Source organism: Felis catus, chromosome D1 (genome assembly GCF_018350175.1).
Source record: "Felis catus isolate Fca126 chromosome D1, F.catus_Fca126_mat1.0, whole genome shotgun sequence".
NCBI classification, from domain to species: domain Eukaryota; kingdom Metazoa; phylum Chordata; class Mammalia; order Carnivora; family Felidae; genus Felis; species Felis catus.
In genome coordinates, this window is record NC_058377.1 from 108,625,381 (window position 1) to 108,651,268 (window position 25,888).

Consider the following 25,888-nt stretch of genomic DNA (forward strand, 5'->3'; position numbering starts at 1 on the left):
CTCCCCGAGGCCATTGCTAGATGGGACCGGAAAGGCCACCTTTTGAGCAGAGGCCTTGGTGGCCAGGGCCCCATCGGCCTGCTCTAAGGCTGGGTCCATTCTTAGAGGCTGCTCAAAAACAAATCAACAGCGTCTCTTGACCGCTCGGAGGAACAGAGCTGGAACCAGGAGCCCCACTTTACAGATGTGGAAACTGAGGCCCTGCCAGGTTAGGTGGCTTGGCTTGAGTCCCGGAGGCTAAAAGTCTGGGGCAGCCCAACTCCCGGCCCTTTCCTGCTTCTCCTCCCAGCACATCTCATCTCCCAGAAGCCCTCTGCCTTCAGCCTCTGTGCTTCCCAGCCCTGCCCCCTCCCTGCACCCCGTCCCGGCTCCCCTGCTAAGCTTTCTCTGAGAACAGGAAGGGGCTGTTCCAAGCCTTCTCCATCCAACTCTGCCTCGGCCCTCCCTGGGCTTCTCAGGGCACCAAAGGCGGGAGCCGGCCACTACTTTTTGGGGAGCATGGTCCTTGCTTGCTTGCTGGGGCTCTGGCTTCCTTTACACCCCTGTCCGCCACCCCAACAAGAGATGTCCACTCAGAATGCCTAGAATCAGAGCTCACGGCTCCGTTAGCAGATGGCCCAGGCCACCTCCTGCTTGGACAACTGCAGCAGCCTCCTTACTGGTCTCCCTACGGCCACCCTCATCACCCTCCCCCGGACACACATACTCCGTTCCCCTTAGCCGACCCCAAGGCTTTCCCACCACTCTGAGCCTCACATGACACGGCTCACCTGACTCTTCAACCTCGGCTCCGACACCCTCCCATCCCCTTGACAATATCGCTGCCTGGTCTTTGTGTGCATCTCACGCACACTCGGCTCACTCCACTCCCGCTCTGGGGTCTTTGCACCAGCCGTCAGGCTCTTCCCTGCTCTGCACAGCTCCTGGGTAGATCTCAGCACCCCCGGCCCGTCACTATCCCATCACCGAAGCCGTGCACCGCGCTAAAAGTTTCCTTAGTATTCCGTCTGCCTCGCGTCATAGAATCACCAGTGCCCAGCCCATGGTGGGTGTTCGAGAAGTATCTGTTGACTGGCTTAAGGACTGAACGGATGATATCGAACGGATGCCGTGTGAACAGAGCAGAAGGTGCCTGCCCTCATGGAGCTCGCAGGTCAGCCTGGTGTTCGTCCAAGTTCACACACGCCGTCTGGTTCCAGGGCTGCTCGCAAACCACAGGCCACACGCCAGCAGTCTATGGCTCCCATCGGCCCTACAGAGGTATTGTGTTTGACTCGTTCCGTGGTTTTAAAAAAATTGAGCCAGCTTTTAAACATTGGTATATTTCACGTACAAATCTGGATATTTGGGGGTGGGGGTGGGGGGCTTCTTTTCCCAAAATGGACAGATGTGGCCACAGCGGGTTTCTCTGCTCAAATGACATGATTGCTACTACACCCTTCCGAGAGGCACATTCTCCATGGTCCCCACCACCCTCTCTCTCTCCCTGACAGCCTTTTATCACTGAACCTGCCCCATCGCTTTCCTTATGATAAATTTGCTCTGTATCCGTGCCTCTACCAAGAGTTGGAACGCGAAAGGCTGAATGGGTCCCACGAGTCAAGAAAACCAGATATTCGTTCATTCAACAAATATTTATTGATAATCCACTATGTGCCAGCAACAGTTGTAGAAAGGGCAGCGGAAACCATGGATGAATATCCCTCCCTCCCGGGGCCACATTCCAAACACTGTGTAACATTCTTTTCACAAGTGGAGACATTTGAGTTGTTCCTCACTGCCCCCCGCCCCGCCCCGCCTTCCACGAGAAAGACTATGCTTCTCGTGTCCAGGGTCATCGGTGAAGACTTCGTCATAGTTTCCACGAAGCACCTACTGGGTGACGAGCCCCTGTAAGGGTCTGGCAACAACCGAAATGCTCAGTAAGTGTTTGTTGAGTTCATTAGCTGAATTTACCTCCTAGGCAGGGTTGGTCAATGATGTTTCTCCAGGATTTACTCAAAGGCTTAAGTCCGCGGCCGGCACTCAAGTCATGTCACTTGAACCCAAGGGTGCAGGTAAGAGGGGAGGACTATCAAAGTACCTTTGGGCTGCAAGAAGGCAGAGCCCTGGGAGAGGAGGGCGAAGGCGCTAAGAGTACCGCCTGCCAGAGGCCAGTGACCCCAGGAGGCAGGTGACAGGATTCTCAGGTGATAGACATTAGGAAACAGGCGGGGAGAGGAAAGCCCCTTGGCCAAGCTCACAGGCCCCACGAGGGAGGGAGGGAGGGGGCCTATCTGCTCCTGAAGTCCACACTCTCCCCGCTCACCTAGGGGGTGCTCCCAGAAAGTCCTCGGAGTGGGGGCGGGGCAATGTACAGGGCCTGCCCGGAAGTCGGACATCAGCGGTCTGCTCCTCTTGGACTTCTGGCTTTTGAATAGAGTGAATTCATTTATCAGACTCATTTCCTCTTAACCTGTTCCAGCAAACATTTAATACGTGAGAAAGGTGTATGTGTGGTAGAGATTCTGAAATGTTTATTTTACAGGGGGGTAGGAGGAGAGCTAAAAAGAGGAAGGGGTCCCATTCCTGACCTTAGTGATAAGAGAAGCCCAGCCATGGCCCGGGGCCAAAGCGCCACAGTTAACACCGAAGGCGACAAGCCAACAAGGGCTCTGAGGGTGGGCCTCCCTCCAGCTAAGCCTGGGCATGATGAATGGTTGGGGGGTGAGGGGGAGGGTGTGTGTCCCACGCTGAACCTCCGCCCAGGGTGGGCTATGGGGGGGGGGGGGGGGGAAGCAGACAGGAGCTCCCTGCCTGCAGTGGCTGCAACCAGGCAAAGCAGACTGGGTCTGATTCCAGAGGGCCTGGGCCTCGGCCTGGCTGCACTGAAATCTGGCCAGTTGGGACCAGGATGAGGGTGTCTGCTGGTGTGTAAGCCCCAGTGACTAAGGCGCTGGGGTCCTTCGGGATCTCGGTGGACTCAGAGCGGTTCAAACGCCCTTTCCTCCACGAAGCCTTCCGCACTTCCCTGGCCAGAAAGCGGGCTCTGGGCAGTGATGAGCCGATCTGCTCTCTCCGAGGGCACTCTCCGCTTTGCACCGCGGCCGCGTCCTCCCCCACGCTACTCGGGCCTCGCGTGCCTTCCCGCACGGAGCCGGAGCCCGGCGATTACCTCTAGGCTGAAGCACGAATTGCTCAGCCAGCCCTTCGGGAACCGGGCCGCCTGGGCCCAGGCCCGGTTCAACAAGTGTGGGCGGGGCCGCGCGTTCCCGCCCCGACGGCTTCGCGCCTCCCCAGGCGCCGGGACGCGCCGGGCCGGGCCCGGGCCCCGTTGGGCGAGTTCCATTTCATCACCCGCGGAGCGTGCGAGCGCCGGTGCAAATAACGTTGCCCCCTCCTATCCTCTGCTCCCTCCGAAACTCCGAAGCTTCCGTCTGCGAACGCCAGCATTCCCGGCTGGGAGGTCCCTGGAGGGCGGCGGCGCGGCCGGCGGGGCAGCCGGGTGCTGGGTGCCCTGCGCCGCCCCCCCCCCCTCCGCCCCCGCCCGGCCACCCCGCCCAGGCCGCGAGGCCACCTCACCCGCAGCGGAATGGAAACCGGTTCGACAGGTAACAAATAGGTGGTTGTCACCGTTATTTCCCAACGCATGCGCCGTCGCTCGCCGGGATACTCCAAGCTAATTAGCTCAGATCAACCCCCCCACCCCCACCCCGCCCCAGCCACCAACACACACCGCCGCGAGCCAATAAAGCGTGAACCCGTCCGTCCGGCTCGCACTTTAAGACTTCCCGAGCGGCCGCGGGGGACGCCAGTCGATCCGGGAGACGCTTACCTGCCGCTGTCCCCGCCGCCCGGTGCACCTGGCCGCGAGGGCCTCCGTTCGAGGGAGGGCGGCGACGGCCCCGCGGAGTTGGAAACCGGCGCGCGCCGTCCCGGGCACGGTCTCCCCGAGGAACGCCGGGGCACTTGGGCCACTCCTTCCCTGAATTGCCCCCTCCCCTCCCCCGCCTCCGGCTCGGCCCGGGAAAGGTGGGACGGCTCCCGGCTCTGGTTACGGAAGCGGACGGTGCCGGGCGAGCAGGGTTCGAAAATGCCCCGCGCGTTTCTGGTGAAGAAGCCGTGCGTCTCCACGTGCAAGAGGAACTGGAGCGAGCTCCCCGACGAGGAGCGCGGCGAGATCTACGTGCCAGGTGAGGCGCCGCTCCGCGGCCCCGAGCCCTCCGCTGCCCTGGAGCCCGGGGCGCCCGAGGGGCTGGGAGCCGGGAGGCCCGTCCGGGCGGCGGGCGTGCGGGGCGCAGCGACGCGGCGCCCGGGGGCCGGCGCAGCCGGGGCGCCCGATTTAATGTTTAAGCGGCCGCGGCCCCGTTAGCCCGCGGCTCAGGGGGAGGGGAGGGGAGGGGAGGGGAGGGGAGGGCAGGGCGGCGGCGGAGGCGCCGGGTGGGGGCGGGGGCCGCCGGGAGGGGGCGAGAGCCGTTCCCAGGCCCCGCCACTGGCCCGGGGGCGGGCGGGTCCGAGGCGCGCGGCCCCGCGCGGTGCCGCCCTCCCCTCCACCGGCCCGAGCCGAGGCGCAGGGGAGGCAACGGGGTGTGTCACCGTTCAGGCGACCCTCCACTCTCACGTCGTAAATCCGCAAAGCCGGGACTTTTATGAGGCGGGAGGAGGGCACTGGAGCGATGCCACTTCGGGGGGGGGGGGCAGGGAGCGAGTTGGAGTTTCTGCCGAAATTTGTGCGAAATGTAAGACAAGGCGCAGTTTAAGCCGCCTCTCGTCCTCTGCGGGCCGGAAGGTCGCGGTGAGGGTCGGGCAGCCGAGGGGGGCTCCCGGCTAGCTGCCCCGCAGAGTTCGCGGAGACCGTGGGGCAGGCGCCCGGCCGCACCCCGCTTGTCCTGAAGACCAAGGTGGGATCCGGTCCCACCGCTATTAGAAACGCGCCTCCTTCAGCCTCGCGGAGGACACACTTGAGTGGCAAGTGTGAGTGGCAAGGAGCCCATCCCACAGCCGAGGGACCAGGCCCCGGGGCGGGGGCGGGGTGGGGGGAGCTGGTGCACCCAGCTTGTTTTTGGAAGACGCCTTGACAGCGTCGGAGTCAACTTTGAATGAGTAAGCCGAGTTGTTTCTCGAATGGCATCTTCCTCTGGAAGCCTTGAGAACAATTTCGTGCCTTCTGTCCTCCTCCACCCCCCTTGGTCAGGACAAAGCCAGCTTCCTTCCGAGCTCCCCCTCCCCACACCCTGCCCGGAGCCTCCAAGGGGGTGGGGGGAGAGGTTGTAATTAACCAACCGACTTTGACCCTTGATCTGCAGGCTCCCTGGCACCGCCCCAGGCCTTGTAGGAAAGTGGTGAAATGAGGGCGGTGAGGGGCCCTGGAAGGGCTCTTGCCTCAGTTTCTCTCCTGAGGAAATTGGTGGAGACAGTGGGTGTAGTGATGAGACTTCTGTGGCCTGATCTGCCAGGATCCAATGGCCTGTGGCGCTGGGGATGTTTCCCAGCTTAACCTTATCTTAAAGCTGCTTCTATGGCCTCCTTAAAACGAGGGGAAACTGAGACAAAAGGCAAGTGAGCTGCCGGCTCACCTGAGGTGGATTAGGGTGTGGGCCCCGGATGCTGTTTATAGCTTCCTGCCTGCCCAAGTTCCCTGGCCTGGTGGCTGTTCCACCCCCAAAGGGCCGGGAGGGGAGAGGATCGGAGCCCCCTTCTTCGCTCCTGCCTCCTCCCTCACCTGTGTTTGCATTGCTGCTTAGCTGCTCCTTCGGATCTGATAAACTGAACTTGGACTGTGTGAAAGGTGAGCTGAGCCTTGCAGGAGACTCGGTGTGCTGTTATTTTTAGTTTTATTTCACATCCCAATCAGTAACAGATCATGTGTTGACTTTTACAAAGGACAAAGAAATTCCGTTCGTTCAAATCATTGACTTCCTTGCATCCTGGTGATTTTCCCCACCTTTCCCCACCACGGTCCTGGTGGCCATAGTGGGAGTGGTGGGGGAGGCTTCTCCCCAGGGGCTGTCCCAGCGGGTGATGAGGAAGGCTTCTGGGTGGTCTGTGCCCCCCTCCGCCCCCCCCTCCCCCGCTGCTGCTGTCCAGGTGAGGGGAGATGTGCAGGCCTCTCACACAGGATCGAGGGGATTGGCCCAGATGTTGGGTAGGGGGTCGAAACCTGGAGGGCACAGGTGACAATCTGCTCTCATTGTCTTGGGGAGGGAGAGTCCTGTGGGGTGAGGCCAAGGGTAGAAGGCAAAGCACTTAATTTAGCCTCTAAAGGCCATGTGGCCCACTGGAGAGTTTTCCCACAGGTTTTGGAAATGAGAGAGGGAATGTTCTCGGGCCACGCTTGGGTGCCTCAGCTGGCTGGAGAGTGGGGAGTGTGTTTTGTGGTGGCCTGTCCTCTGGCTGAGCCATTCCATCACTAGCCGACCATGACCCCAGGAGCCGGCTGGGCACGTTTCCTTCACCCCACCTCACAGACTCAGCACGTTGTGACCAGCTAAGCATTGACCCCATTCCCACTGTGAGAGGCACTGGGGGAGGGGGGGCTGACGCTGGGGAATAGTGAAATACTTGAGGTCTGACCTTCCTGCCAGGGCCCTCTGAGACCCTTAAAACATCAGAGAGCGCCTGGAAGGAGGCACTTTTACCGACTGAAGGCCCAAGGCTCCAGTCTGACCAGCACTCCAGCCTCTCTCCCTGAGACACAATTCTAGAAGTTCCCACCCCCAGGGCAGAACCTTTCCCTGGCCTCACTCTCCTTCCAAAGCTGAGGAAAAAGCCCAGAAGTGGGCACATGGGGCTAAACGGTCATAGTGGAAGGGAGATTAACAGCTACCTATTTGGGCCCAAGAGCTTGGCCTTGAGCCCTTCACTTCCCCCGGCCCCAGCGTTTCTCCTTTGTAGTGTCAGTATTAATGTGCTGGGACTAATGCTGGTTTCTTGAGGAGAAGCCCAAGCACCTGTACCCAGGGCCCGAATTCCATGTCTTGCACTGAAGGGGATGCTGGGGAAACCCCGCACGCCAAGCCCCTGCTGAGGACCAACGAAAAGCCAGGAAGGTACTTGAGGGTAGAGAGATGAGCCCGGAAACAGCCTAGCAGCTGTAATGAGGTGCTCCCAGATGTGGGTGTCCCAGGGCCTCTTCCAGGCACCCCCTTCTCCGCATTGGGGCCTCTCTTGTCTATCTTGCCAGTTCGCCAGCACATGCCTGTCCCAGGGAGCCGCTTTTTGGCCGGCCGCGGTGGACAGGCCTCTTGGTCATCTTCGGGCCCCAGAGTATATGTGTGTGGGTGGGGGGAAATTAGGCCTCCAATGAGGATCATTCTTGTCATTCCTGGGAAGTGCTGGCAGCGAAGGACATGTCTGCCACACTCTCCAGGGAGCGAGGCAGAGAGCATAGAAAGCCAGACGTGGATGGAGACAGAAGAGCAACTTGGGCCCGGGCGGTGGCCTAGATGGGGCTCCTGGCTGTCCCATGGGGCGCCGTCTCCCAAAGCTGCCAAACCGCTCCAGGCCGGGGTGACCCGAGGCAGACTCCCGCCAGACCATTTGTCCCAGAAAGAAAGCAGGTGAGGGCAAGGCCTCCGGGCGCAGGGAGGACTAGAGCGGAGGGTGGCCGCTGCCGATGGTTGCTTCTGACAAGGGTGGTGTCCCACAGGGGCGCGCGGCCCTGTGGTGGCCAGAAGGGCGGCAAGGACGCGCAGGGGAGCACAGTTCGCGGCCGGTCGGGGCCATCCGCCCTGGTGTGAGGGCTCGGGTGCTCCGTGTTAGCGTCGCTGTGGCCACGGCACGACAGGCAGTTGGGAAAGGGGGAAAAGATACCGCCCGAGAGAAAAACTTGGCATTCAGAGTGGGCACAGTGGCCTGAGCAACCGGCCCGTTGCGTTTCCAGGGCCGCCCGCCTCTGCCACCTGGCTGGCACTAGCTGCCTTTCGGGCATCGAGAGCTGACCTGCTGGGGCCGGGGGAGAGGGGCACGGGGGACTCCTGTCTTCCCTGATAACACCAACCTGGGCCGTGCTGATACACTGTCCCTGCCCGTTCAGAGCTGACTTAACCACACCCCGGGTCAGCACGAGCACCGGCCCCCGTGTGGTCAGAGGCTGGGTCCTCACATCTGCTTTACCTGCTCTCCCTGGGGAGCCGGCACCGGGCCCCGTGCCCGGCCCCGACCTGAGGCCTTGCTGGGTAGGGGTAGGACCTGGCCCTCTGTCCAGTATTTGGCCAGCAGCTCTCAGTCTGAGGGAGGCGGGGCTTGCCGGGGGAAGGAGGAGAAGGGCCTCGGGTGGCAAGCTGCTCCCGGCCCGGCCCTGGGCATCATCCAGTGGAGGCGAGCTGGGCCAACACGAGGGGAACCCGCGAACCCCTGAAGGAGTAGGGAGAGGGCCAGGCTGGTGCGGCCTCGCCATTCTCCACGGCTGTGGGCGGGCGATGAGTAGCCACAGCCGCCGCCTTGCCGGAAACGTCTAATTAGGGGACAGAGAGCAGCACAAGCAGGGCCCGACCAGTTCTGCTTCCTGTCTCCGGCCACCCAGTGACACCCAGTGACAGGAGCGGCATGCCCTGAGCACGCCCTGTGCGTGCGGCCGCGGCAGGGCCATGCTCCCGGGGGTGGCGGGAAGACAGGTTTGGCGGGGTGGATGGGATGAGGCAAACGTCCCCACCCTGGCAGCCGAGTGGCGGTGCGTCCGGCCTCCCCTGCCCCTGGCTCAGGGTAGAGGCAGCTCCGAGGCCAGACCGGGCAGGCTCGCTCCCTGTCCCCAGTTCCCCGGCACCAGCATTGCCAGGCTTCTGTGGAACGGAAGAGGCGGGGGCAGGAAGCGGGTGTTCTCCCAAACCGGCCTGGACCCTCGGAACCCTAGCCGTGAACACCTCACCGCCACCCCCTCGGTGGAGCAAGGGAGCCAGAGTGACAACTCACTTTGAGCACGAACAAACTGGTTAGCCCTCACCTGCCGTCACTCCTCCCTCGGCCACTCCTTGTGCAGGCGGTGTGGCCGGGCTCCAGCTTTCAGGAGCCTCGCTCAGGCTATGCGATACCGAGAGACAGAAGAGGGTAGAGGTTTCTGTTTGTCTCTACCTGGATTGAGAAATGGAAATTGTCATTCAGCTTTGAGTTCTTGGCCAAGATCTCCGGTGGCTGGTAAACCGGCATCAGAAGGGGAGGGGTAGACACACCCCTGCCCTCCCCCAGCCCCCCCTCCTGTGCACACAGACAGCCAGCCAGCGCTGTGGGCAGGCCGGAGGGACCCCAAGAGCTCGGGCCTGATGTCCAGCCTCCCGGCGTCCAGAGAGAGGCGCCACGCCAGCTCAGAGGCCAGGCCAGGGCCAGGTACTGGTGAATCAACTCCCGGAATGAGGTGGCTCATCAAAGTCCCCTGGACAGGCAGACGCCAGTGCCAGCAGAACGGGTTCTGGGCGGCAGGCGGGCACATTCTGCCCTTGTCAGACCTTTGTTGTGTTTTGAGGGGGCGAGAGCCGGGGCCTCTCCCGAAACTTGGGTGCTTTCATATTCACCCTGCCTCCATCAGTACGTTCCTCTGCCTTCCACCTCCAGCCTTGCCTGCGGTGTCCCGGGAGAAGGAGGGAGGGCAGTGGCCCTCCTGCCCTGGGACCACCCCTCCCTCCCTGGGTCCTGGTCCTCTCTGTCTCACCAGCTCTGGGGCAGGGGGTGCTGAGGGCCTTGTTCATGTCTGAGACCTTGACTCAGCCTCCTGAGTCCTTCTCCCTGAAGACCTTCATCCTTTCCTTCCTTTACCCTTCTTGACCTTTCCTTTTGAAGCTTGGAAAATGTTCCTAGCTTTTGGGCTTTTTAAGCAGAGCTGACCCTTGAACAACAATGTGGTTTGAACTGCACGGGCCCACCTCTATGTGGATTTTTTTCTGATAAATACAGTACAGTGAATGCATTTTCCCTTTCTTTAAATTTTTTTTTTTAACATTTATTCATTTTTAAGAGTGAGAGAGACAGAGCATGAATGGGGGAGGGGCAGAGAGAGAGAAGGAGACACAGAGTTCGAAGCAGACTCCAGGCTCCGAGCTGTCAGCACAGCGCACGACGCGGGGCTCGAACTCATGGACCGCGAGATCGTGACCTGACCTGAAGTCGGACTCAACCGACTGAGCCACCCGGGCGCCCCTGCATTTTCCCTTTCTTACCGTTTTCTTACTAACACTTTTTTCCTCTGGCTTACTTTATTGTTATAATACATGTAACCTACAGAATGTGTGTTAGTCAACTGTATCTCTTATCGCTAAGGCTTCCGGGCTATGAGTGGTTAAGTTTTGGGGGAGTCAAAAGTTCTATTCGGACTTTTGACCGTATGGGGGGGGGGTGGCAGTCAGGGCCCCTATCCCCTGCACTGTTAAAGGGTCAACTGTATAATAGAGTTTAGCCTTTTGGGAGGAAAGATACCGATAAGTGAAAACATGAGCTCGTTTGCCCCAGCTCTGTCGGCTCTGAGACCCGTACCCTGTGTGTCACTGAGGCAGCCGTTCGTCTTCTCTACTCCGCACTGGAGCCAAGCCTCTCTGGCCCCGTTTAGTGTGAGGTGTCTGCCGTGGGGAGCGGCCGCGTCAAAGGACTGCCAGGTATCGGCGCCTCGGAGGGCGGAGGTTGGGAGCCCAGCCCTCGCTGTGCCACGAGCAAGCAAGCGGTCCCTGCTGTAGGGGAGGGTTGCGCAACCGCCGGGCAGGCCGCCCAGGAGACTGTTACACCGCATCCACCTGCTGCTCCCTGACCTCCTCCCTGCCCCACCTCACCTGGCCTGTTTGCCTGCCGAGCTTGGCCAGTGGGAGTGGGGAGCCTAGAACCCTGATGGCTGGCAACAGCGACACCCGCCAGCCTGGAGGACCACTCAACACCCCCACCCCCCACCCCCCGCCGCCCCAGGCCAGCAGCCCAAAGAAGCAGCCCAGAGTGGCTCAGGCCACCAGGGACCCTTCAGGGGCAGGGGTGGACCCCTGGGCCCAGGGCCTCCAGTGGTGCCCCTTGTCCACGCAGGAGCGTGGATGAGGCCCGGAATCCAGAGGGACTGGCCCAGGTGGGGCAGGCAGGCAACTCTGGAGGGATAATTGGCAGGGCAGGTCGGGTCCTCCCAGTTCCGCTAAGACACAAATTACTCAGCGGGCAGGCCTGTGGGCTGTGGTGCTTGGCCGGCGTCCCCTGTAATTACCTTAATGGGGCGGGAGGGAGGCGCAGCATGTATGGGCCGGGGGCAGCCCTGCTCTGCCGTTTGCCTGCAAGGGGCAGCCCGCTGCCAGGCAACCTTCCTGAAATCCCACAGGGTCCTGTTTTCCCCACCAAGCCCCTCACCTGGCATTTCTTCTCTCTGCAGTCAGTCTGGGCTTCTGCCCACCGCAGCCCTACCGGGAGCCAGAGCCGTCAGTGGCTGAACCCCCGTCTTGCCCCCTGGTTTTGGACATGAGCCTTCGGGACTCCAGCTATAGTGTGGCCCCTGGGCCCTGCGTGGTAGCCCAGCTGCCCTCTGATGACATGAGTCGTTTGGCAGACCCCCAGAGCAGAGACCACGGCTTCCTGCGCACCAAAATGAAGGTACCGACCCTCACACTGTCTCCAAGGACCAGGAGCGTTGTCTATAGTCCTGTGTCCGGCCCACAAGACGTGGCACAAATGAGACCTAGGCAGTAGCTGGCCTTGCATCTGGGTCCAGGGTCCCGTAGAGAAGTGAACCCAGCAAGGCACAGATGGGACAGTGTCATACGTTGAGAAGGAGCAGCGGGGTGCAAGAGACATCCCACCCTCTGGAGGCCATTCCAGGGGTTGTTTCCTTTTGTTTCTGGCCTCAAGGGGAGCCGCCCCTTTGCGAGTCCCAGGAAAAGCGAGTCCCATGGAGACGTGAGCCCGGCTCAGCGCCTTCTCCTTCCTGGGTTCCCATCCGGGCCGCATCCGGAGTGAGCTCTGGAGTCCACCTGGTGGTTAACTGTCTCTTGAGGCCTGTGCCCGGCGGCCCCCACCTTCCCCGGGTGTGCCACTTCCGGCCCCCTCCGCATGAGGCCCGGTGTCTGGGGCGAGAGCTGGGGAGCTGTGCTCAGCAGCGGGGGCCGTGAGGAGCGTGGGCCCCTGCTTTCGAGGAGCGCGCAGACAGCAGGGCTGTCCCTGGCTAGGCCCGCGTTCCTGAAAGTTCTAGGATCCGGAAGCACCCGCCAGCGGTGATGTAGTGGCGGGGTTCTGGTAGCCCTTTTCTCTGTGCCAAAGGGCCGAAGAAAGCTGGCAGTGCAATGCTGGTCCTTCCTCTCTTCCCTGCGGGGGCCAAGTGTGTGTAACTAGAGGGACACCAGCCACACGTGTCCTGGGTGCTTGGCCAGAGAGCCGGTGCGGTGCCCCTGAGCCCTCGCGGGCCTCCCTCCCATCCCTTGCATCCTGGTGGGTAGGGAGGCGGTGCAGAGAGAGCAGAGGGCCCAGGATGGCAGATGTGCCGGAGGAGCGAGTCCTGACCCAAAAGGTCTCGACTAGCTAGCAACAGGCGGCATCGCCCCAGTGCCAGAAGCGGTGGAGGAGGAGGTGCGGGGTGACGGGGTGACCCGGTGCCCGGGGAGCTCAGGAGGGGGTGCCGGCAACCGGGCCGCCCGCAAAGCACGACCAGCCTCCGGACGGTAACCGAGGCGGAGGGTGGAGACCACGTCTCCCCGTGCTGGCCAAGGTGCTGGCCAGGTGCCCGGGGAGCAGAGGGTGGCCGGGGTTTTCTTCCCAATGATCCAGGGCAGTGGGGGGAGGCTGGGAGGGAAGGATAAAGCAAGACCGGCCCTACGTGACAGTTAAGGCACTCGTCTCCACACCGGAGGTGTGAGGTTTTCCGTAATCACAAAAAAAAGAAAAAGGAAAGGGTTTATAAGCAAGAGAGTCGTGAGGAGGCAGAGGGACTCGAGTCATGCTGTGGTGGGCCCGGCTCGGGTCAAAGCCGGGGGCCTCCAGGCTGGGCCGAGGGGGGCTGCCGTAGGGCCCGCGCGGCGGACATCCCCTCGGAGAGTGAGGTCAGAGGGCAGAGGTGGAGAGCCGCAGATCGGAGCTCACCTTTCTACCAGGTGATGGCGAACCAGCTGTTTGTACAGGTAGTCAGTTGCCCGTCCCTCGAGGAGGTAAAGGGGCCGCGCGGCAACCGCGAAAGGGGATTTGGGAACCGGACAGGAGGCCCGACCGTTGACCCCAAGGTGCCCTCCAGCCCCACCACGGCGGGCCCGGGGGCCCAGAGGTGTGGAGCGCGGCTTCCCCCGGGAGGCGGGGGTGGCTTTGTGTCCTCCTGCTGTGTGGACTGCAGCCACGGCTCCCGGTCACCTGTCACCAACACCGTCCTCGCCTGCAGGTGACCCTCGGGGACAGTGCCGGCGGTGACCTCTTCACCTGCCACATCTGCCAGAAGGCCTTCACCTACCAGCGCATGCTGAATCGCCACATGAAGTGTCACAATGACGTCAAGAGGCACCTCTGCACCTACTGTGGGAAGGGCTTCAATGACACATTCGACCTGAAGAGACACGTCCGCACCCACACTGGTAAGAGGAGCCCCTCGGCCGGGAGCGAGCACACCCAGACTCTGCCCGGCCAGGGCCACGCGGGGGACCGTGGCGATGCCCGCTCGCCTCGGCGACGGGGCGGCCTCGGAGGGGCGCCCCGGAGCTCGGGCCCCAGGTCCTCCTCAGCCCATCGGTGAGGCCACTCGGGGAGCCGGAGGCGGACGGGCCTCCTCTGTTCCTCTTCCCCGGTGTCAGGTGGCCCGGCCTTCCTGAGTCAGGGAAGCTGCCGGCGGGCTCCTTGTCGGGACCCTGACACCGGCCCCCCCCGCCCCGTCCCTGCAGGCGTGAGGCCCTACAAATGCAGCCTGTGCGACAAGGCCTTCACGCAGCGCTGCTCCCTGGAGTCTCATCTCAAGAAGATCCACGGCGTGCAGCAGAAGTACGCATACAAGGAGCGGCGGGCCAAGCTGTACGTGTGTGAGGAGTGTGGCTGCACGTCCGAGAGCCAGGAGGGCCACGTCCTGCACCTGAAGGAGCACCACCCCGACAGCCCGCTGCTGCGCAAGACCTCCAAGAAGGTGGCCGTGGCCCTGCAGAGCACCGTCACCTCCCTGCTACAGAGCAACCACCACCTGTGAGCGGTGCCGCCCGGCCTGGGCCCCCCTCCCCGCCGCCTGGCCCGGTCCTCCCGCCGCCACCCCTTGCCGGACGCGGCGATGGGGCCCACCGGAGCCCCCCGGCACACGGGCTCACTCAGGCGCCACATCGAGTGAGCTCTGCTCGCGGCTGCGTCTCTGTCTTCCGGGCAGAGGCCGGGCCGAGCCTGGGCAGACGCGTGTGAGTCCGGGGCGGCCGTGAGGCCAAGGCTGCCTTCAGGTTGAAGGAGGGCACACCTAGAGGCGGGACTTCCCTCCCCCAGAGGAGGCGCGGAGGATCCCCTTTCTGCCCTCTGGAGGGCAGCGGCGGGGCCCGCCGGGCGAGGACCGCAGAGTAAAGAGCTCCCTGCACAACTGGCAGCTGCCTGGTGGGGGGGGGGGGGGGATCTAACGCTCAGGGCCGCGGTGGGGGGCTCTGCCCTCCCCACACGGAGCTGCAAACCCGCGTGTGCACACAGGAGGCCTTTCCACATATCACCTCATTTTTAGGAAATCCACTACAAGGTGCCAAGGAAGTTTTATTTCCTTTTTTTAAAGATGACACATGTACAGATATTAATATATTTTTGGTGCCGATGGCGGCTGTTTTTAAGAGAGGACGGAGCTGGCTTTTCTCCCTCCCCATGCGGTTCTATTTATCCTGGACATTTCACACCTCCTCTGTGCCTTGGTTCTCCCGAGACGTTTAACCTGAGACTTTCCTCCGGCCCTGCCTGGGGAATGCGCTGCGCTCTGTTCTTCCCCTTGGGCTGGGGTAGCGCATCACACTGGCTCTTCCCTTCCCCCCCGAGACCCTGCCTCCCTCCCACATCCTTTCAAGGCAAGCCTGGGGGGTCCCGAGAGCCTGCTTGCCTCCTACTAACAGACCTCCTTTTGTGGAACGATAGTCACCATGGCGAAGGCCGAGTTAGCCCAGCTGCGGCTCGAGGAGGAAGCCCGGCGGAAGCGAGGAGTCTTTGATGCGCCGGGTCCACTGTCTGAGACACTGAGAAGACTATGGGGCCAGGCTGCAAGGCCTGCCTTTTTCCTGGTTGAGTGAAAAACCCTAGGACGGCAGCAAAAAAAAAAAAAAAAAAAGGGGGGGGGGGACAGAGAATAATAACCAGACACATCAGAAACCTCTCAGGAGGACAGTATTAGATGGCTATCAAGTTATATTTGTAGCCGATTTTCTGACTGTTTTTCATGTGGCTAGGCTGGGTTGTGAGCATGTAAGGACAGAGCCGTCCTGGGGCTGCTTGGCTCCATCGAGGGTATCAGCCAGGCTCTATCGGCTTGGCTGTGCCTCCTGCTGAAAACAGGAAAGGGGCGTGGGTCAAAAGGGAGAGAGGGGCAGGAGTGGAGCCAGCCTGCAGAAGAACGGGAAGGCAGACTCGAAAGAGGTCCGCGGAACACGGCGGGCTGGGCCGCCCAGCGCAGCCACACCGTAGGCAGCACCAGCGTTGGCTGCCGACGGGAGGCGGGCTGCCCTGACTTCCCTCCAAATGTGTACAGATCGTTTCAGGAGACTGCTTTAGTTTAGAGTGTCTGGGAACTGCTGTATTCTGGAAGTTAAATAGTGTGAGATAACATTATCTGGAAGCCCTGTTTCGTCTGTATTTCTGTGTCCCTGTGCTATTGCAATCTGGGGGAGTCCTAACGCTCTGTGTTGTCTTTTATTTTATAACTTTCCCCCAACTATTAAAATCAAAGTATTCTCGTCTTCTGCATTTCTGCTTTTTTGTCCCATGGACCTCTTTTTCCACCTGCAGGGAAATTAATCAAAACAATTGTCGCATTCTATTCAAAGATCTACCCTTATATGGTTACCAGTAGGCCTCGAGTCAAGACAGGAATCTAGGTGGCCTGGATAGATTAGGTGGCCTGCCCGTGGTCTCGGCAGTCAAGGCCTGCGACCCTTGGGCTGAGACTCTGCTCTCGGCTGTGGCAGCCGGGCTTCCTCTCAGCTCGCCTCACCTGCCTGACTCCCACATCCTGACGTGGGTCTCCGCCAGGCCAGTGCAGTCACTCGGGGTCCCGTTTCGGCTTCTCTTCCCAGTTCCCTGCCAGGACCACGGAAGGAAAACCGTGATCCCAAATGACAGGGCACAAAGGTCATGTCATCTTCCGGCTCAGACACCTAGCTATAGGGACGGCCACATTTGCACAGCGCTTGTTCTGTGCGGGGCACACTTGTGTTTCACGCACACGCGCTCACTTGATCTTTCGGCCACCGTCTGGAAGGTGCTGTTACCACCACTGGCAGGGAAGGTAGGTGGTGGCCCAAGGTTTCCTGACCGACGAGTGGGTCTGGGCTGGGAGCAGACAGCCTGGCTCGGGCTGTGCTCGGAAGCACGGTGCACTCTGCTGTGACGGAGACCAGGAGGCAGCGTGCGCCTCTAGGCAATCCAAATGAGACCGGGACTTTGAGATGAAGGGGCCCTTCCCGTCACCTACCCAAGATCGCTTGCGGAGACACGATCACTCTGGGGACCTGGTCCCTGAGTCCCAGTTCAGTGTTCTTCCATCCTGTCCCTTCCCTGCTAGATGGACAACGAGGAGGGGGCGGCTGCCAGGCGTGGGCCTTTGACGTGATGTTCCAGGAGGTGGGAAAAGAGCACCTCGGTGCTGTGAAGAGAAAGGAAAACGTGGGTCCGACGCGTAAGGCTCCCTGGGAGAAGCCCAGAGGATCGGAAGGGCCCCTAACCCTCCCTGTGGCTCTTTCCATAGCCAGGCACAGAGGGTTTTTATCTCTAGAAACCTCCAAACGTGAAAGGCCAACCAAATCCCATTTCTCCCTGTCCCGAGATGAGCAAGAACCCATTGTTGGGAACCCAGATGAATAATTGTTGTGTCAACTTTAGGAGGAGCTGGGGATAAGCTTCTAGGAAGCCAGGGATGGGGGTGGGGGAATGTTCCTGGGGCCCCCTGCCAGCCTTTACTTTCTCTCCCACTCCTTTGAAGAACTCAAGGGTGGGACACCTCTCAGATGAGCCCTTCCGTAGCAGTATCAGGCCAGGCAGTCCCAGTTCGAGGGCCCATGATGATCTCCAGACTCTGCAAGGAAAAGTAGGGGGCCTCCGCTGACTGGGAAACGGGCCCCAGTCAGGCAGGGAGAAGAGACGAGTGGGAGTCAATATATAACCAGGGACACACGTGTGGCCAGACTACAAATGCCGGGAAACCCCAAAACGAGTCTTTTGCATCTGAAAGAGTAAAGACTTCTTGGAAGAAGTGGAGCCCCGGCTGGGCTGGAAAAACGGGGATCTGCAGAGGACAAAAGAGGGGGGGGAAGGTGCTTGGGGGGAGGGAAGAGTGGGGGTCTCACCCAGAAGGGAAGAGGTGTGGGCCGTGGGGTGGGCAGAGGGTCTCTCTATTTCCGTCAGCAATCTGGATGCTTGCTTTGTCCTCAGCAGCACCACAGGCAGGTTCTAACCCCTCCCCAGGTGCCAGTAAGAGCTGATGAGAAGGTGAGATTCCGACAGGAGAGCTGCCCGGGGCCCAGGGAGATGGCCTCGTCGAGGATGGAAGTGGAGTCCTCTGGTCAGAGCTGAAAACAAAGCAGACGAGTGTGGGGTGGGAAGACTTTCTAACAACCGGAAGTGCTAGGAAGGTTTATACCTTTTTATGTGTTTTCTATTTTTTTTTTTTTTTTTTTTTACAATGAGCATATCTTACGTTTATAACCAGAAGAAGATAACGTTGTAAACTAGGGGTTTTTGCTGCCACAAAGTTCAACACATCCATGGGGAGACGGGGCTGCCCTCCCCAAAAAAGCGAATGTGATCTCGGACAAGGTCACAAGTGTGGCGTCAACAACCAGAACGGCCTCCCTCCACTTTGGGCTGCTCACCGGTCGGGGGGTCTGAGGCCCGGCCCTGTCTCGTGCTGTCTGCGCAGCCCTGGGCAAGTGACCTCGCCTCTCAGCCTCCTCATCTTTAAAGGGAGGTGGGTTCCTAAGTTCGAGAGTCCCATTCTGGTAGAAAGACTCTGTGTCTCTAGGCCCCCATCTCGATAAAGTCTTTGAAAAAACTCACAAACTGCAGTGGAGACGAGGAGGCCAGAAGGGGTGAGAAGCCGCTCGGCGGCCGGCAAAGACCGGCAACACAGCTACTGGCTTGGGGCAGAGGGAGGGCTTCCCCGGGTGGTTCCAGCTGGCAGAACCTGGGCCAAGATGTGAGGATTAGGCGGGGGCAGACCCCACTGCAGGGAGGGCAAGACTTCCAAGCCCCGGCACGGCTTAGCCATGAGGTGGCCGCATGGGGTGGGGGGGGTGGCAGCGGAGGGGAGCCCCAGACACTGTCGCTGGAGGGCCGGGAAGCCATTTGTAAGGAATTCCTAACAGGACTGCATCATGGGACTGAAGGCTGGACAACACAATCCTCAGGACTCTACCCATGACATTCTAAAAGGTGGGGGGCCAAGGTACAGCGGTCATGAGTTCCAAACCTGTTCACCATTCCCAGGAAGGCAGAGCCAGGGTGGAACGCCAGTGAACAGCATAGAATGGGACAGAAAACACTGGGAAGAGACCAGCTGGGGGCGGCTGTCTCATACTCTGGGATTGAGGTGATGGGGACCTGGACTTGCTGGGGGAAGCAGACCCCTTCTCACTGCCTCTGGCCCTCGCCCATCCCCTAGGGCCACCCAGAACCAGGCCACTCCCTCGGGACACCTGACTCCATGATGTCCTGCCCTCCTCGCGTCCAAGACCAACGTGCCCTCCTCCGTTCCTCACGCACAGCCCCCTTCCCGAGTTTCCACAGTCTGTTTTGATGTTCCATCCCCCATCCCCCATCCCCCAGGGGAGGCTGGCAGATGTGCAGATTCTGGTCTTGGGCAAGGGACGTACATAGAGAATTAGATCTTCCAGGTTCTGTTTCCTGAATATAAGAGCTGGACATCAAGTGACAGATTTCCTCTGTTCTTCCCTTGTTCTCTCTGTGTAAATGGGCTGAGAACTTCTACCCTGATCGACGTTTCAAAGTAGAATAAAATACCAACCAGGTAACTACCGATGTGCTCAGAGGAGAGGGCCGGGGAGCCAGCCGCCCTGTGTAACCTGCCTGGATCTCAAACGGGGGCACCGCCAGCCCTTAGACTTCAGCTCTGACTTCAAGCTTAAGGGGTGGCCACCCCCCGCCCTGCAGAGCAGAAACCCCGGGCGGGGCTGCCCCGGGGCAGACAGCAAGTGCCACAGGGTGGACTGCTCTGTGCCAGGCTGCTGGGCCACACTGCCCGTCGGCATCAACAGCGGCCATCTCATCCTTGAGAGCAGAGGGACCGCAGCATTCCGGGTGGGAGACCAAACGAGAGAGGCTCCGAGGGCACCTGGAAAGGCCGGGTGTCACTCACTCCCTGCTGACCCCAGAATTCTCGGAGTAGGCGTTCACTTCAGGCACACGCGTAAACAGTCCTTGCACAGCAGCTAACCACTGCTTCCATCCAGTGAGCTCTTACTATGCGCTAGGCAGCTTCGAGCTTCGCTTCCCTCTGACGTCATCACTAATCCCCACAGTGACGCCAGGAGGTAGCTATTACTGTTCCTATTTTTAGACAAAGAAATTGAGGCTCAAGGAGATTAAATATGTTGCTCAAGGTCACATGGACAGCAAGCGATGAGGCCGGGCTCTAGCCTGAGGTTGGTTGGACTCTCAAGCTAGGGTGCTTTCTTGTCTCTCAAATTCTCCATGTTTATGAAACGGGAGGGGTTTTCCTTCCCATTCTCTACTACTTCTCTGGACCCTGAGCACCCACTCTGTGTCAAGCACTGTGCTGACACATTGGCTTTGCAAAGATGAATAAGGTCACCTTCTGGGCCACGGAGGTGGCCCAGTCCGTGCGGGGGGGGGGGGGCGGGGGGGGGGCGGGTAGGGAGGGACAGCCGCACTAGTGGGTGAGCACTGAGGACAGCAGGAAAGGGCTGCCTCGGAGCCCCACCCTGGAGCACAGATCTCTGAAGCTCCCCAGTGCCCCCCATGTCAATAGGGTTGAGAAAAGGAAAAGGAGGGAGAAACCCGGACAAGGTTGAGCGCCCACCTACCAGCCCCAAGGTCGGCACTGTTTTCTGTCCAGAAGAGGAAAGTGAAGCCTAAAGAGGTCACATACTGTCAAGGTCATCATAGCCACCTGACTCCTGGCCAGATCCCTAGGCTCTCACCGTAGAGCATCACACTGCCTTCCCAGAAAGTGTGTGGGAAAAGGAAAAAAGAAAAGGTAGTTCTGGAAACTCCTAAGCCCAGCTGCAGAGACCAAGGGGGCCAGGGTGTCAGAGTCTAGCTCCTCCCACAGAAATGCCAGGTGGCTTGTCCCTGCTAAAGTCACAGCCACAGCTATCTTCCAAACAGGCCAACCCTGGAGAAAGGGCGGGAGGGGAGACACTTAGGGGAGTGAGAGCAGGTCACGGCGTTCCAAACCCACAGGAGCGCCGAAGTGAACTCCCAACACCCACCCGCAGTGTACCCTGACCTCCTCCCTACGGTCCCAGTTTTCCAAGGTAGTGATCTTGGTGGGGAAGAAACTCATCCCGTCCTCACCACCTAGGCTCGTCCGGCCGGCTCCTGCTCAGCCCCCTCCTGGCCTCCCCCACCTCTGGCGGGGGGGGGGGGGTGCTCCAGGTAACAGGCCTGGGCACCTCCTCCTCCCCATGCGCACACACAGGCACAGGGCAGGGCGCAGGGCGCAGGGCGGGCCAGTTGCTGAAGGACACCAGGAGAACTGGTAGGACTTGTGTCCCTTTTGCCAGAGGCACAAACAAACCTGCCAGCGGTAATAACAGGGCAAAGGAACGGACCGCCTGGGACTCAGGAGGAGGACCGCAGGATCTCTGCCAGCGCACCCCTGCCATTAGGACCCTGCTCGGAAGCAAGATGGGCCCTCCGAGAGTGGGGTTCTCTACATTCCTGCCCTGACAGACCTGACTAGTACCGCCTCCCCCACAAGACGCCTGCTCGATCGTTCTCTTCCACTGTTCTAGAGGGGTTCTGAGAGGCGCGTGTCGGAGTTTTCTGAAGCATTATGCAAGAGCCTCTGGGGGTCCACCACCACCCCCAGCCAGAGGCCGGTATAAGGGGAGGAGGCAGTGAGGTTTTGGAAGTCGGGGCAGAAGGGATGGAAGCCATCCTTACCGGGATTGGTGCCTACACAGGGAGGAATGGTGTTCCCCAAGGAGGCCAGAGTGCTTCTGGGGTGAGCACTGGGGGAGGAGAGCTTTACAAAGTTGGCTTTATTGGGGGGAGGGAGGGTGGAATTTGTTAAAGAAAACGTAGAGGAAAAAGAGCCAAGCATCTATGGTCCATTTGGGAGAGTTGGGTGGGGGGAAATCGGTATGTACCCAAATTCAAAATGGTGCATTAAAATGCAACGTAGGGGCGCCTGGGTGGCCCAGTCGGTTGAGTGTCCAACTTCGGCTCAGGTCATGATCTCACGGTTCATGAGTTCGACCCCCACATGGGGCTCGCTGCTGTCAGCACAGAGCCTGCTTCGGATCCTCTCTCTCCCTCTCTCTCTCTGCCCCTCCCTGCTCACTCTCTCTCTCTCTCAAAATAAACATTAAAAAAAATTTTTTTTCAAGTGCAATGTAAATTTTAGCTTTCACATAGAGAGTCCTTACATACCAATTAAAAAAAAAGAAAATACACACCACTGAAAACTGTTAATAGTATGGATGGGCTATTTGTGAATGAGCTCCAAATGACAAAAATCGTATGAAAAAATTCAGCTTCGTTCATAATCAAGGAAATGAAAATTAAAATCAGACCTAGAAGTCTATCATAAAACTGGTCATAATAATGAAAACTAGGAACAATCTAGATATTTAATTCTAGACTACCGTTAAAAATTATAATGAAATATTATATATCTAATAAATATGATATCACAAAAATATTTACTAACAGGAAAATGTTTACAATATGTTAAGCTTAGAAAGCAGATTCCAAAACAGTGTTATGGGCAGGCACATTTTATATTCCGGTATACACAAACAAGTCCACGTGCACACCATAAAAATCATGGAAGACTAAACACCATGGCGTTCATAATACTAAGTTATTACTCAGTGGTGGAATTCGGATTTTACTGTCTTGTTTGTTTATCTACACTTCGTACTTGTCCTCCAATGATCCCACATTCGTTTTGTAATGAGAAGAAACCTTTACGGTGACTTTGATTAAGAGTTTTTGGAACAGGAAATGTAAGAACCATTTGCTGTATATACATTTGCATGTATACACTCTTCTCCAAGACGTGGAGATTCTCCTCCCACTTGGTGATCACGGAAGTAGGGGTAGCATAAGAATGGGTGGGAGGAAGGCTGATGTCGGAGGTCACCCAGGGTGCAGAGCTGGGGCCAGGAAAGAGATCCCAGAATCACAACCCTGACGTTACTCTGGAATCGCTACGGGGCCCACGACCTTGTATGGGAAGCCCAGAGGATTTGGGGCGCCTGGGTGGCTCAGTCGGTCAAGCATCCGACTTCAGCTCGGGTCATTATCTCATGGTCGGAGCTCGAGCCCCACGTCCGGCTCTGTGCTGACGGCGCAGAGCCTGGAGGCTGCTTCGGATTCTGTGTCTCCTCTCTCTGCCCCTCTCCTGCTTGTGCTCTGTCTCTCTCTCAAAATAAACGTTAGGAAGAAAAAAGAAAGAAAGAAAGACAGCGCAGAGGATTTGCAGTCAGAGGATGTGAGTGACTCTTATGTCTTCGAGTTGGCACCAAGGAAGATGCGTTATCTTTCTGAAACTCAGGAAGTAACAGTAACACAGGATTCTTGTGAGGATTAAATAAGATAATTATTTGCTCTGTGAGGTGTAAATCCCTAAACAAATGTTGGATGTTGTGGTGAATAACATTAATCTCTGGTTCATCTTGAGCAGGAAGGCTGGCCCACTGCTACGGTCAAGTTTGCGCTGGCTGTTGAGAATGCTGGAAATGCCGGAGGGGAAAGATGATGTTCCCACGGGGTTCGGGCAAACTGTTAGATTTCCTGGGCCACGGTAAGAGAACATAAAAAGAAACAGAAAATAAACTTACTCTGAGCTCAGAGGGAGGTGTTTGGAGACCTTCTGACTACTGTTTAAGGAAAGAATACGTAGCCTGTGATGAGAAACCCCGGGTCGGTCACGTGCTGGGCCCTGGGAGAAAACGGCACCAAGCGCAGAGGTCTGTGACTCCCTTCACCTGTACTTGTTTACTGATGTTCCGGCAAGATGCTTGGGGGCTGAGTTGGGTGGACCGAGGATGCCATAGCTCGTCATCTAAGGAGACTGGGAGAGGCTGGGTGGCGGTTCCGGTTAGGTGGGTCCCCACCCCGCACGAGACAGGGAAGTCATGGCTTCTGTGTGGGGGCGGTTGGCGCGCTCATGAATCATAAACCCCTCTCGTTCGCGACTGGTTAGCTGGTTCTTGCAGCGCCGCTCACGGTTTCTACGCAGTATGGTGCTAAACGTACACCCTCGAAGAGCACCACTTTCTTGGTCCCACCGGACGAGAGGGATTTGCCGGTCAGACGACAAGCTTTCTGAGTACCGACCACCTTTGGAGACTCAGTCTCGGCTGCTCCGCTCCAAGGCCTTCGAATGAGGGGCATAATCTCCGCTCTCCTTTTCTCCCTTTTCTGCTCCTTCTAGGACGCCCCTCCTGCCTTTCCTTCTGTTTACCTCCTTTCCTTCTTCAGAGTTGGTCTCATTGATCTTCCTCTCCCTGTTCCTCAGTTTCCCTCTCCTTCTCCTCACGGCCACCTCCTGCAGTTCTGGATCCAGCCAGCATCTTCCCCCGTGCCCTTCACGTCAGAGGCACCTGCCACTTGGAGCCACCCGATGCCAGGGTGTCCTGAGCTAAAGCCCACCGGTCTGCAGTGAGAGGCTGCCCCTTCTGCCGGGGTCGCTGAGGCTCCCTTACTCCTCGCTGCACCTCGTCCCCTCCTAAATTACCCAACAAGACTTTTCAAATCTTTTTGTAATGAAGTTTTTTCCTAATCCTCCTGCCAACCTGCCAACCTGGCTCCCTGCCCCCACCCCAGGCCCCTCTCTCTTCTGCGGGGGCCTCTGATCCATCTACACCTCGCTGAAGCTGACGCGTCCTAGACTGGAAACACGTTCCAGGTGTGGCTTCGCCTCCTTGTTGGTGATGGGCAGAGGTGGGGACAGCCTTGTGCTCGCGTTGGCTGTCCCCTCTCCCCCACTCTAGGCTCTTCAGGGCTCTTCAGTTTATCCCCGCTATCCAGCTGAGAGATTGGGGGGGGCGGGAGGGGAGGTTTTTTTTGGTCTCTTTTATTCCTTAGAGCCTCACCCCACTATATTTTTTCTAATCTAAATCTCATTTCGAAATCTCCTACCCAAAGGGTTTCCCAATGCCTCCTGGTTTTGAATCAACCTGTTGTTTACGGCACATCCAGATCAGAAATAGAGATGTCACGGGGGAAGGGAGGGGGAAGGGGGAGGGGCGGGGGAGGACTAGGTCTGATCCTACACCCTGAAGACACTCATGTGCCTGAGACAGTCATTGGATTGGTGGCACCTGGACAAACAGATCTATTCCCTCCTTATCTCCCGTGAAGGAAGAAGTCTCAGCCAAGTTGAGGACAAGCACTGGCCAGAAGGCAAATACCAACCTGGCCATATTCCTCCCCTGGGGAGACGTCTGAGGAAGAGCTGTCAGAGTAGGTCCAGCGGCACTGGGGGAGAGCCCCTCTCAGCAGCCCACAGAGTTCTCTGCCCCCCGAGGTGCCCAGTCCCTCTCAGGGGCCATTTCATAAGAATATGCATCTTAGGGGGCGCCTGGGTGGCGCAGTCGGTTAAGCGTCCGACTTCAGCCAGGTCACGATCTCGCGGTCCGTGAGTTCGAGCCCCTCGTCAGGCTCTGGGCTGATGGCTCGGAGCCTGGAGCCTGCTTCCGATTCTGTGTCTCCCTCTCTGTCTGCCCCTCCCCCGTTCATGCTCTGTCTCTCTCTGTCCCAAAAATAAATAAACGTTGAAAAAAAAAAATTAAAAAAAAAAAAAAAGAATATGCATCTTAGTCCCCGACCCATGACTTAACAAGGTGGAGTTCTGGCCACAGGGACCCTGAGTCAGGAGCGGCCTCTGGGGCAAACACAGAGAAGTGGGTCAGTGGTTGTTTTGTTGTTGTTGTTGTTGTTGTTTTAAACAAGCGAAGCAGGTTATTCCCTGTATGCAAAGGTTGGCCCTGGTAACCTGACAGCTCTCTGTCACCAGCAAGGAGGGGTCACCTGTGGTCCTATCCACGGGCCACGCTTATTCTCCAGAAGAGGCTGAAGGACCAGTTTGGGGCCGAAATGGCAACCCGGACCTCTGTGTCGTGCTCTAGCCAAGACATCTCACCGTGATTTTTATTTTAAAAATCTATTCGAAGCCCCCATTCTGTATCGAATTCCCAGAGAGCCAATCCCTTCATCTAAACGAGCGGAGTGGAATATGGACCTTAAGTCAGCCTCTAGAGGCTCTTGTGACCCTCTCCTCGAGGGGAGTGCCGCGGACAGCAACTAGGCCTTCCCGCTCCTATAATTTGAGAAGAGAAAACCACACTGGCTGCCACAGCAAAGCTCCCACTCTTGGCACTTGGTGTCACTGTCGCTTCACCTTGCCTCCGCTCAGAGCCTTCCAGTGACTGGTGGAATCACCAAGAGGAGCAGAATCCCCTCTCCCTCCTCTCCCGCCCCCCATGCACACGCGCACACACACACACACACGCACGCACACATGCACAGATGCCTGGGCAGGAGCCCAGCTCTCCTGAGGAAGGGCAAGTGTCCAGGCAGAAGGATGACAGGAGAGCCACATGGTGAATGGAATGAG

General features: G+C 58.7%; 3 protein-coding genes and 1 long non-coding RNA gene across 12 annotated transcripts in view; 1 reads left to right on the forward strand and 3 right to left on the reverse strand.

Annotated features, from left to right (window-relative positions):
* Window positions 1-1,619: 1,619 nt before the first annotated feature.
* LOC109492205 lies at window positions 1,620-3,951 on the reverse strand. The gene is made up of 3 exons (XR_002146016.3): window positions 3,815-3,951; window positions 2,309-2,455; window positions 1,620-1,900 (listed from the first exon to the last, which is right to left on the reverse strand). It is a non-coding gene; the product is annotated as an uncharacterized LOC109492205 (long non-coding RNA).
* OVOL1 (ovo like transcriptional repressor 1) lies at window positions 3,521-15,807 on the forward strand. 4 transcript variants are annotated; one of them, XM_023240070.2, is made up of 4 exons: window positions 4,043-4,172; window positions 11,306-11,523; window positions 13,292-13,481; window positions 13,785-15,807. In XM_023240070.2, exons 1-4 carry the CDS (start codon window positions 4,073-4,075, stop codon window positions 14,078-14,080), a joined length of 804 nt encoding a protein of 267 aa, XP_023095838.1. In that variant the 5' UTR covers window positions 4,043-4,072; the 3' UTR covers window positions 14,081-15,807. The 4 variants fall into 4 exon arrangements, with proteins under 4 accessions (XP_044895499.1, XP_044895497.1, XP_023095838.1 ...); XM_006937533.5 differs by lacking the exon at window positions 4,043-4,172 and adding an exon at window positions 5,016-5,767; XM_045039564.1 differs by lacking the exons at window positions 11,306-11,523; window positions 13,292-13,481; window positions 13,785-15,807 and adding an exon at window positions 10,417-10,637 and having other exon boundaries at window positions 3,521-4,172.
* On the reverse strand, window positions 5,797-10,570 carry LOC123380652. Its single transcript, XM_045039566.1, has 2 exons — window positions 10,441-10,570; window positions 5,797-9,048 (listed from the first exon to the last, which is right to left on the reverse strand). The coding sequence occupies exon 2, from the start codon at window positions 8,375-8,377 to the stop codon at window positions 7,421-7,423; it is 957 nt and encodes a 318-aa protein (XP_044895501.1). The 5' UTR covers window positions 8,378-9,048; window positions 10,441-10,570; the 3' UTR covers window positions 5,797-7,420.
* The window catches only part of LOC102901440, a 33,385-nt gene continuing 22,093 nt past the window's right edge, over window positions 14,597-25,888 (reverse strand). For 2 of the 6 annotated variants that reach the window (XM_023240072.2, XM_045039565.1), the window contains 4 exons: window positions 17,406-17,627; window positions 17,020-17,134; window positions 16,535-16,705; window positions 14,597-15,143 (listed from right to left, as the gene is read on the reverse strand). The gene's annotated coding sequence lies outside the window, so the exon portion shown is untranslated. Of the gene's footprint in view, window positions 16,141-16,534; window positions 16,706-17,019; window positions 17,135-17,405; window positions 17,628-18,114; window positions 18,242-25,888 lie in introns of all 6 variants that reach the window. The other 4 variants (XM_023240075.2, XM_023240073.2, XM_023240074.2 and 1 more) reach the window with 4 other exon arrangements.

What these genes read in the sequence shown, in the direction of transcription:
- OVOL1 (XM_006937533.5), top strand. Translation starts at nt 5,584, where the DNA reads ATGCTGTTTATAGCTTCCTGCCTGCCCAAGTTCCCTGGCCTGGTGGCT. An exon ending in TCCTGCGCACCAAAATGAAG is followed by an intron (nt 11,524 to 13,291) that starts GTACCGACCCTC and finishes CCTCGCCTGCAG; the next exon opens with GTGACCCTCGGGGACAGTGC. An exon ending in ACACGTCCGCACCCACACTG is followed by an intron (nt 13,482 to 13,784) that starts GTAAGAGGAGCC and finishes CCGTCCCTGCAG; the next exon opens with GCGTGAGGCCCTACAAATGC.
- LOC123380652 (XM_045039566.1), bottom strand. Translation starts at nt 8,377, where the DNA reads ATGGCGAGGCCGCACCAGCCTGGCCCTCTCCCTACTCCTTCAGGGGTT.